Source organism: Scomber scombrus, chromosome 17, assembly GCF_963691925.1.
Source record: "Scomber scombrus chromosome 17, fScoSco1.1, whole genome shotgun sequence".
Taxonomy (NCBI): Eukaryota; Metazoa; Chordata; class Actinopteri; order Scombriformes; family Scombridae; genus Scomber; species Scomber scombrus.
The window spans coordinates 16,108,596-16,120,091 of record NC_084986.1 but is presented as its reverse complement, the minus strand read 5'-3'; the positions used below and the strand labels follow the sequence as shown (position 1 = coordinate 16,120,091).

General features: G+C 41.6%; 1 protein-coding gene across 1 annotated transcript in view; it reads left to right on the top strand.

Annotated features, from left to right (window-relative positions):
• Window positions 1–11,496, top strand: part of LOC133997363 (SAM and SH3 domain-containing protein 1-like) — a 51,202-nt gene that overhangs the window by 9,920 nt on the left and 29,786 nt on the right. Inside the window, exons 2-3 of the mRNA XM_062436940.1 lie at window positions 9,100–9,150; window positions 9,269–9,318. Coding sequence (XP_062292924.1) covers window positions 9,100–9,150; window positions 9,269–9,318 — 101 coding nt within the window. The remainder of the gene's footprint in view (window positions 1–9,099; window positions 9,151–9,268; window positions 9,319–11,496) is intronic.

Sequence of the window (11,496 nt, the reverse complement as noted above, 5' to 3'; positions counted from 1 at the left end):
TACACACACATAACAAACAAAAAAAAGGAAAAAAACTTGCATAGCAACAGGGTTTGAGCAAAAACAGCTGTCAACCACAACATTTCTTGCTCTGTTCTCAGCTTTCAGTTGCTTTGGACAAATGATAATTCCTTTTTTGCAAAAAAGGGGTCACATAGCTTTACACATTTTCCAAAATCAGAGCCAGCACCCTGGCAAGAAGAACATGGTGACAGAACTAACATAAATGTGTGCTAAGGCCTAAGACTTTCCCCAAAGGCAGTACAGCCTCTGTATTTGAATGCTGTGGTGTTCTGGAGGTCTATTGGGGAGTTTGGACATCCTTTTCACAAGGATGTAGGGTAGTGGGGTACCCCTTTGGTTGCCAAGCAAATGTATAAAGGAATGCTGCTGGTGCTGTCACAGAAGACTTAGCTCTGTGTAGCATACTACGCAGTGGATCCATATACATACATACAGAAGTGTTTAATTTTATGTTAACTTTATAATTTTCTTACAAATCAATTGGTAAGAAGGATTGGTTTGAAAATTCCAATTGGTTCTCAATTCCTAATGCAAGTAATGAAAAATATAAACACTTTGCTGTGTTTTTCTGACTAAAGCTGCTATTCTACAGCATATGCTTAAAAGTAAAATGTCTGAGATAAATTCAATAACAGTTAACTATCACAAATAGTGGCTGCCTGACAAAATAATGATATAGTTCTCCATCCACAGAATGTACTCACACTGATATCATCTTATCTTTTCTTATTTTATCCCCCATCCATATTGTCTCTGATCATATTTTTTCATCTGTCATTACTGATTTTCTAGTTTAATAGGCCCCTACTTTTTGAAGCCAGCCATGTGGTTTTGGGTGGGTTGACAGGTATAGCTTGGATGGATAGGTGATGTATTGTACTCTTCCTTTTAATGGCTGCAGGCAGACATTCTGTTCTCACAGCTTTCAGGAGAAGGGTTGGAAAGCGTAAAATCAAAGCAGTGGATACGTAGATGTGCTTTGCATCTGATCATAGGTGTTTTCTCTGTGTGGGCATAGATTTTGATCTGCCATTTTCTATTATGTGAGCTTCAAAGTAATATGAATTAACTCTGGACATTTTGTAGTTTGGGAAGGTTTCATCCTGAAGTGATAGAACATGGGGAAAGGAAGCAATCAGTGCAGATTTTTTTGCCTGTAGGAGAGAAGAGAGAAAGAGCTGACTGGGCCATGAGCCTGAAGCCTTGCACAGGATGAGGATGTGAACAGAAGAGGACGAAGAGAGGAGGAGGGGGGGAATAAAGAGGAGGAGTGGAGAATCTGAGAGCCTGCAGCTGTCCCGCCACTCTGCAAAGTTTGGCAGCAAAATATAGGAGAAGAGGAGAAAAAACATAAAGGAAGGAATATGGGTCAGACAACACCTTTTTTGAGAGGTCTCAAAAAGGCAGGATCAACCCACACAATATGGATTGAACTTTGCCTTGCATTGCAGGGAAGTCTATCTCTAAAATTAAGTATTGGAAATGTTTAAGTCTAGAGCAGCCTTTTCTCTACCAAGCTACCAAGAGGCTAAGAGTAGGTTTAGGCAACATTTTTCCTCTGGGGCAATATTATTTCAGTATGATATTGCTCAAGAGTATTGATGGCCATGTTTCTTTTCAGCTTCATTTCTCCACTGGGCTTGACCACTTCATTGTATCAAAAGCTGTCTGGCTGTTTCTTTAGAACAAGAGCAAAAAAGTGAAATACATTGCAACACAAGGGGAGGCGGGCACAAGAGACTTATATGAACTGAGAATGAGCACAGGTAGAGAAACAGATGCTCAGTCAGAAAGAGAATAGCGAATGACTGTTATGAAGTGTGTCCAGAAACCAGTGGCTGCAAGCCAATGTCATGCAGCCATCTCCCTAAGGACCACTAGCAGACAGTTAAAGAAGGTCACAATGTCCAAGAGCGACATTAATGGGGAGATATTTAGCAAGTGGCACTCCTGAGGGACGTGGCCTTTAGGGAAAGACCTGTTACTTGTAAAGGGTACAGCAGGGTGGTGGTGATGCAGTCAGGTTTTCATACCCACTCCCTCTCCGGTCATTGTCTTTCTCATTGTCTCTACACCAAATGTATAGGTCAGCTCTTTTCTATTTTTGACTGCTAGTCTGAATTATCTTACATCTTTCCTAATGTAACTTTTTTTGGACTTGATGGTTACTCCAAAACAGCTCTTGTCAATAGGCATAGGACCTATGGGGCAAAGGTCACGTTAACTGGGGCCTTGCCTGGTCTCAGACCACAAGAGTAGGCAGAGGTCAAGATAAAGGAGAACTGGACATGGATAAGAGCAGAGCCTAAGATTTAATGTATGATGACAAAAGATGTCCTGTACCAATTGTAAGGATCGATATCTGGGTTGATGCAGCCATATTGTAAAGGATCTGTGTCGCCTGAAATAAAACTTTGTTCATTAGCAAGGAGCAGTGTACAAAACATTCTGGCAACAGCTTCAGCCTCATTTTCAGTCATTTTTAACCAGTTCAACTGACAAACTTTGCTAACGGCAGGTCACATCAGCCATTGCAAATTAAAATCAGTTCCGTAAGTAACTTGGCATACTCTCTGTTGGCCATTGTCTGTATTCAACCAAAAATTGTTTGTGAGGGAATAAACTCCTCTTTCATAGTACTGTACATTCCTGGGTGGACTGAGTGTTTCTGTAATTCAGACAACTCCAACAGAGTCTTTTCTTGTAAAATAATCTATTTGGATCAGGGACAAAAAAACATTGATCTGGACATCCTTAATGAGGACTGTCTGTTTCAAAGATCTCATTCCTCATACATTAACCTTGTGTGCTGACATTGTATTTGGCAATTTGCTTTCAGAAAATTCCCACAAGAAAGCCCCAGTTTCTTTAGTTAAGCTGTGATCAGCATGGTAACACCAAAGAGAAAGAAAAAGCTCTTATTAGTTTCTGTTCTCCAAAACCTCCTAAAGTTGACTCCGATGCCAGTCAACTAATTTTTTTTAACGGGAACCCTTTGATTTCTTTTAGGGGGTTTTTCCACATCTGTTCATTTTGAGAAATGCTCAACTAACATTTTTACAAAAATGTGTGGAATTTAACATTGTACTTGTTTTTGTTTGTCTTTGCACAACATGCCTGCCAGCTCTCAATTAACAAAGTGATCGGTGTTTCTTTTGTGGCAAAATAAGGGTATCTCCCTATTAGGAGCTGATGATGGAGGCCCTTTTAGAGATAACTATCAATGCACCCACTTCCTGCCTGGCATTCACTGAGTTGTTCCTCCACATCTTCATGTTAGCTTTTTGAGTAGCAGGGACACAAAGGGGTAAATAAACATCCTCTTTGGGAATGTGACCTATGGATTAGCGCTACCATGCACCACCTACAATGTTTCCCAGCCCTCCTATAGACAATGAGAGTTTGGATGGCTCTAACTGGCTTGCTGATTTGGTGATAAATAAGGCTTATTGCTGGAAGTGACAGGATATACTGAAACAGAGTGCAGCAACTTAAACGAAATGTGTTGTTTCAAGTGACGAGATCGACTGAAAATAAAGGGTGAACAAAGAGACTAATTTCAGATTTTACAAGTGTCAGACTTCCCAAATATTAAACCTCAAAAATCAAAATACATTGGTGAGTTCTTTACCTGTTACTAATTGTTTGAAGTGAAAATGTTTTCAAATTTGATCTACAGAGAAGTGTACAAAATTAAAGGCCATGATTATGTTACATCCAACACCAAATGCACCAGATACTATTTTACCTGTAAACTTTCACAGTGGTACGTTGTTCAGTATGTGTGACTGTAGTTCCTACTGAAGGTGAAAACATGCCAAAACATGGACATAAAAGCTACAGGAGGTGCCAGAGGTGTGTAGAGACAGGTTGGTGGGGTGGATCTTTGGAAAACATCAAGCTAGATTATTAGTCTCTCTCTCAAACCACTGTGATGGAACAAATGAGGTACATCAAATATAAATCAAGAGGGATCTTTTTGGAATTTGTGGTTGCAGGGCAAACTTTTGACACATTTCGACATTATGTAAACCGCGATGAGATATTGCAACAGTATCTTCCGTAATTTTGAAGTTGTGGATGAACAAAGATGAACTGAGAAGATGAAATTCTTTGATGCTTTGGCCAAAATCATTCAGTTGTTAACAGTGTAGAGATCTTAATTGAAACACTTTTGACACAAAAACACCACAGCTGGTGTCAAATGTATCTGCTAGCCTCAGGAATGCTCAGCAATGGTTTTCTAGCTGAGCAGCTCAGTTGGGGGTCAAGACTCAAGTACAGACTTGTTTTGTTTTGCCATGAGGTGAGGAGCAGTGTGGTTAATGGGCTAATGCCTGCGTGAAGTTGTTCCTCAAAGTGGGTCAGTTCAGCAGGGTTAAATCTACAGAGAAGAAGAAAGACAAACTCTTTCATGAATTCTGGTGCTTATTTGTACTTTCTACCTTCAGCCTTTTGCCTAGAAACTTAGCAAGTCAACGTGCTCAAACAGCGTCCTTTATTGCCATAAGATTGCTTTCAAGTGCTGGCGTAGCTCCATTATTGGCATAACCTTTGTGGAAAGCAAGTGGTATATTTATATTTTTTATTGTATGATTTATTAGTCAGGACTGGGATTGTGACTCTGTCATTGGAATTTGTAATAACTCTGGAATTTGTCTTGAAATACCAAAACAATGATGATCCACAAGGCTTAGGAATGCTTTGCATAGTCAATGCACTGAGGCCAGTGCTGCAAGTATGGACATTCTCACACATACACACATACAGTCTCTCAAGCCCTCTGGAAAGGAAGTGGATAGAGGTGTTACTGAGAGTGCTGATGGTTTTCTGTTTCTTGCAGCAGATCAGAGGTGGCTCTGGTCTATACTGCCCACTGAAAAACATGTTTCCTGCTTTTATGTGTGAGACATAAAAAGGCATTGCATGACTGCGTGTTTGTGAGCAATCATGAGCTCATGCGTGTTAATCTTCCTATGAACCGGTTCTGCAGGCTTGCATTATGCCATACTGGTCCCACAGCTAACGTCTTCTTGGGTTTGCACCAGGCTTTCCAGTTGGTGCTGTCCCTCCATAGACGCATCATACCTAGCAACCTCACACTCGCCCACCCAGATTCATCCATCCATGCCAGTTGGCATACCTCCACTGAGCCACCTGGTTTCTCTAGTTTTGCTGCTTATCCGCCTACTTTTGCCTCTGAAGTTGGCACTGACTGCACTTTGGGAACTTGTGCCTTTGGTGGGCGTTGCAGTAATGTTTGGATGAAACTGCAGCTATTTAATGCTCATCTGTACTGTCCTTTCCCTCTCATTAACAGTATGTTCCTGCAGCGGTGAAGCAGACTTTAACTGTATTTCCTGGTTAATGATGGAAAGCAATGCTGTGCTTGGAATTACAGTCACTTTACAGGAGCTTTTGATGCTTCTCTGTGTGTGTTTGTGTTGGAGTTTAGTCGTTTCAGATGCTAGGTCTGCAGACATCGTGATCCTCATTAGCTGAAGCTCCCCCTTGAATGCTTCCCTTCTGCCTCCTTTCTCTTTTATTTAATTGAATTCAGTCACGCTTAGGCAATCAGAGTTCTGCGTTCACATCACACTTGCACGCACATACACACAGACACAACCCCGTGGACATCTGGAGGGAAAACACATTCACACGCAAATGTGCCAGTTCAGGGTAAGTAGGGCAGTATATCAAGCTGGCGCTGGTAAGTTCATGTAAAGGATAGTATGCCCCCTCTGGGAGTGTGTTGGGAGATCTAAGCTTCACTCACACACACATAGACACCCCCTCAAAAAAATTGATTTGATATTCTCTTTCAAAAACTGTGTCAGCTACGCTGGAAACTTTTTCATGATCCACCTTCGCTTTCCCATTAGCAATGCACAAGTATGAGAGAAACCCGAGTTTACCATGGGAAGCTGACAAATTCATTCTCAAAGATCTGCAGTGGAAGGCATAGGGGATTTAGGTTTTGTTTGTTTTTCACTGATCTTTTCCTCATCTTTTCACCCTCTCACCCCCTCCTTCCATGTCAGAGATGGCACGCACATACAGGGAATAAGAGGAGCTGAGGGGGAGTAGGAAGAACAGAAAGCTGCTTTGTGTCTCTGTCTCTCTCTATCTGTGGAAGTGGAGGCGAGTTGTGTGTACTGTATGTACATAGTCCTTGGCTTGTGTATCGGTCTCCGTTTATGTTTGTGGTGACATATACGCAGCTATATCAGGGTGTGCGTCAGGTTGTGTGTTCTTTGTGTGACCATGTGTGGTATGTTTGTTTGGCAGTGAGCTGATGCTGTGTTTTAAAATAATTTTACAACCACTTGGCACAGTGCCTGTACCTCCATTGGCGAGACGGGCATACCTCTCTTGTCACTGCTGAGAAGCGACTCCATCAAAGAGGATCTGATAGCAAAAAAACAATCTGCCACTACCTTTGTGAAAGTATTCATGGTTGTGCGTGCGCATATGAGCATACACCTTGTTCATGGTGCCTCTCCTCCTTTATGTGTCTTTTTCTGAGCACACCCATATTATTCTGTGTTACTTAGTTGTTTAAAACAGAGCTGGCTGCCAAGGCTGTGATTGTTTAAGTGATAGATGTGTTATTTCTTTGTCTCACATAAGCACTGCATCTGTGAGGGAAAGTCATACAGCCCCATCCCAGACTTTTCTCTATGCGCAGCCTGGCAATGTAATGAAACTGCGTCCTGTACAGCACGTCTGGTAAATGGAGTTTTTATGATCTTAGACAGGTATCTGTTCTCTGACTTATGGGAGTCACCATATTCCCTGGGATGGACAAATTGTTTTGGGACTTTTCTGACAGTTGATTTACATCCCAGAAAAAACAACTGTACACTCTCTTGCTTGATCACTGTAACAGGTAAATAGATAAACAGACTAATGGGCCAGGCGGACTTGTAATATTAAAGTTAAAGATAAAGCCAGCCAGACTCACTAACATCTTTACAGTTTGCCTTTAGTGGATTACTGTTGTGATAAGTATAGCCTTCAGGCTAATTTTGAAACTTTTAGCTACATCAGCACTTTAGGTCTTCTGCTCATATGACCATGAGGTTACGTCACTTCTGACTAAGTACTTTAAGTATTAGCCACTCAGTTACTCATACTTAGTGAGGAAGGGTGTGGAAGGATTGTCATGCCTTACCCAAAGCCCAGTCAAAGAAAAAAAAGTTAAACTAAAGGGCACTCTGAATAGGAAGTATGACAGTGTAGGAGGAAATCTAGATTCTGCTTCCTTTGACTGAATATGATGCTCATAATAACCCATTTTCCCCCTGCCCTCCATTTGGGGAAACTCCAGATTTAATTTGTCTTTTCTCAGTGGCAGCAGCAGTAACTATTTAATGGTTTTAGGAAGCTAGTCCTCTACCAGCCCTCAACCTGCTTCCTGAAGTCCTTTTTGCCATCCTGACATGGCTGATGTCAATTCCTTTATCCAAGTATACCATTCCTTCGGTGGAATTAACAGTTAAAACCCCACCACAACTGCCCCACCTAGAGAAGACTTGAAACCCATATACTAACTGTACAAGATAATCATATCGTACTGTATCCCATATATATCATATAGATATTCATTGAGTTTGTGTTATTAACATCCATTATGTACAATGTCTGCATTATAAGAGATTTCCTGTAAATCTGGCCATTCTAAATATATTAAGAGCCAGACAGAAAGTAGAAATGGGAACATGGTCTTGGGTAATGTTTTCCCCTCTTATTGCAGCCCAATGAATATTAGCAATATCATGATGTAAACACTTCCTCTAAAATGGCCCACAATGTAGAAAAGCAAAGACATCATCAAAAAATGGTTTCCCTTAATATAACATTTGAAGGACTCATTCCCATGCCCTATATTGTCTGCATACCTATAGTATTGTCAAGCTTGCCACATGTGTGCATTACTGTTTCACAAATATTTAATAAGTCACAATTTACTTGTTTGCATTTTGCCAGCACCCACCCTCTAGCTCGTGTCAAAAGATTTAAAGGATCATGGACAATAACATACCTATCCTTGTGCAATGAGTATGGAATGGACCACTGCACATTTAAAAATGCCACGGCAATGGTGGTAACCCTAAGTATATATGCTGACCTGTGTATTCTTAGTCCATTTGAAAAGGGTACAGGGAGTTAGGTAATCTCCTCTGTGTGAGTTTAAAAGCACAACATAACACAAAGCCAAGGAACAATGCGTTCAACCAGTCCCTTGAGGCTGTGTATTGACTTTAAATAGTCGCATGCTGCAGGTTGAAATCTAAGTTGCAGACTTGTTGTGATTGTTTAGTCCACATGTCTGTAGGAACATTTTGGCTTAGGCACACCTGTATCTGGATATGCCATGATGAGAACAACCACAGGCCTGACAGAGTGTGTCCTGGAGAGGCTCAAAAACGGTTTGGATGTGAAGAGAGGTTATAAATTGTGCTGTGTTCCTCTAATTGATGACCAAAGCTTTGCCCTGTCTGGATTTCTCTTTTCCATGTAGTATGTCCTTGTTTGCTGCCATTTCAGCTTGACAAATATGGTATGTTCTAAAAATTTGAGATGAACCAGCAGGTGTTTTCTTGGGTTGAGGCAGGAGCATACTAGCAACACTGTAATCGCACAGTTGAATTCATGGTGCCAGTTACATAGGTGCTTTTATCAGTTCTTGTGCTGCTTAGAAAAAGAAGACTCCAGTAGGCTACACCACCTTGCCTAATGATTTTGAAAGGCTATTAAAACAGGTATTGCTGGTTTGGTTACCTGAGGCAAGACTTTGCTTGTTGAGCTATGTATGGGTGGGTCGGCGGTGTGCACACACGTGCTTGTGTTTGTTTTCACTGATATGTAGGTGTGTCTACCTGAACCTGACCTTAGAACATCTTACCCACATGAGGGCACTGTTTCTGTAGTCAACTGACCTATTTTCTCCATACAGAGAACTTGTTTTACCTCTTGATTCTTCTCAGTTTTGTGTGTTCACAGTTCATTTATGCTATTATGTTATTAAGTGATCTCTGACATTGACACATGACCTTATTTTTTCTCTCTCAGGAGAAACAGGACCCAAGCAGCACCTCTCTGCAGCTCCGCACTGAGATCCAGGTATGAAAAGACCCTATGCACACAACAAATCTTAATCTACAAAAAAGTAGCTTCACTTTGTCAATTTTACACAAACTTTCACTAAATCTCACACCTGTCTCTTTCTCCCTGTCCTCAGGAGTCATTAGGCTTCAGCAGTGAAGTGTCCACTCCAGAAACAGACAGAAAGTAAGTTATTTTTTTCCCCCTCCCTTCCAGTTCATCCCTGTAACATGTGACCACAGCCAGTGTGGAACCATGAAATGCGCTTGGATGGAAATATGTGTCTGTTGCATGTCAAAACAATGTGCAGCGCATGTGTCTGGATAGCATCAAACCGTACATGCCTGCACACAAAATCATGGATCACACTTAGCCTCGCTGCATGTTCGCAGCTAGAGATGGAGGGCTACAAATGGAAATATATGCACCTCCAGATGAAGCTCGTGTGATTGATAGATCCCTCATGTGATGGCTTGTACAGAAGGTCACTGACCTTGGCCCCGGGGAAAACTTCATGGATGAGTGTGATGGTGTGCGAGAGAGCAGTTCACCCAGGTGATTTTGGCTGAATAGATGTACATGAAAATACTGATTTACTGAGACAGGCACACATACACAAGCCTTTTTACAGTATTACAGTGTAATATGTCAACAGTATAAGAAGGAATGTTGTTCAGAAAAAAGTTAAAGTGAATTGAAAAAGTATATCAAGAGGATGTCAGATTAATTCACGAAATGAAGCCCACTCACTGTATGCCGCCTTCTGTTAAATTTGCACCTACTGTAGATATTTTCTCATTTTCCCTGAACAAATTGCAACAGTTGTGATTATAAAAACATCTTGATTGATAAAACATTACATACACATATTAGGTAAATAAACCCCTTCATTCATAGATGTCACACTTATGACCCCTAGTTGGTGTACTAAGCTCCCTTGGTCACATCCCTGCTGTAGTTAAAGGAAAACCACTGACTTGCTTCCTCCGACTGACCTGCTCAGCCCAGCAGCCATTCTCTCTTTTCTGGCTGGCCGTGCTTCCTTCCTGCCTTTGTGTCCAGCAGGGGAGAGGGGGAAACCGAGAGGGTGATGGCCCCATGATTACGGCAAAAGGAGCTTGAACGAAAGAGCAGAGTGGGACCGGTCATGGGTGGGGTTCCTTTTCACTGGTTCCTGTAACACAAAGTGCGTGTTACACTGTATTTTGTGTTGGATGACATTTCTCTACCATGACCCACCATGTATGAGATCACTGTTACACACTTGAAGCCCTTTTAAATTGGTTGGCAAATTATCTGCTGTCAAACTGCATCAAATTCACTCCCATCGCACACAAATGAAAGTAAATGTTGAAAATAAGACAAGATTTGGTGAAGAAGAGATGAGAGAAAATTAGGCAAATCCCAATGGCAAGCATGCCAGGGCTAAAGTCTTATTCTGGTTGAGAAATAATTTCCCCTTTATTTCTATTTTTTCTTAACAAAACATTATATCTTTCTGACTATCACCCCTGTGTGACCCCCAGTGGAATTGTCATGTTCACGTGACAACCACGTGCGGCAGAGGAAGCACATACCACAGACATGATCTCTTCTCCCATGGCTGTATATGTTGCACAGACAAATGCTGAGGATGATGGGAACCAGATGCCAAATTTCAAATGACGTCTCTCTGCTGTTAGAGAGAGAGAGGCCCAGCAAAAGGCCCTAACTGTACTTTGCTCTCTCTTCTTCCTGTCAGTCTGCTTTCTTTCTATGTCTTGTGCCTCAAATGCTGTTTTTCCTCACATTTCTTCTCACAGAAACGTACAGACCTGGAATCACCTTTTATCTTCAGTTAGTATCTAATGGAGCAGCTCTGCATTCACCTGTCTTCCTCTCGTTCTTCTCTTACAAAGCCCCAATCTTAATTTGTGAGTGTGAAAGTTAGATATGAGGAGATTCATATCTCTTTTATCTATTTAACCTAATTTATATAGGTTTTATGCTATGTTTTAGGACAAAATTCCTCCTCCCCCCTCAAAACCCCTCCACTGACCACAGAAACCTTTTCATGTTTGTAATCCATCTTTCACAGATAGCCCGTCCTCTCTTATCCAACCCCGCTCTGTTCTCTATTATATTGCCTATTGTCCACTTTCCACCTTGGTGAATGGGTTTCAGGTAGAGTGATTTATGATGTGCAGGCAGACTGATAGACAAGCCCCCTTCATTTCTCAAAAACAATCCCCACAGCCTCACAAGAGGCATGCGCGCACAGACACGGATACCCCCATCATCACCTCTCTGCAGGACAATAGCACCCAGAGGAGATTACCCAGACTTCATCTCGGGCTGCACCACTGCCTCTGTCTGTGTTCCTCC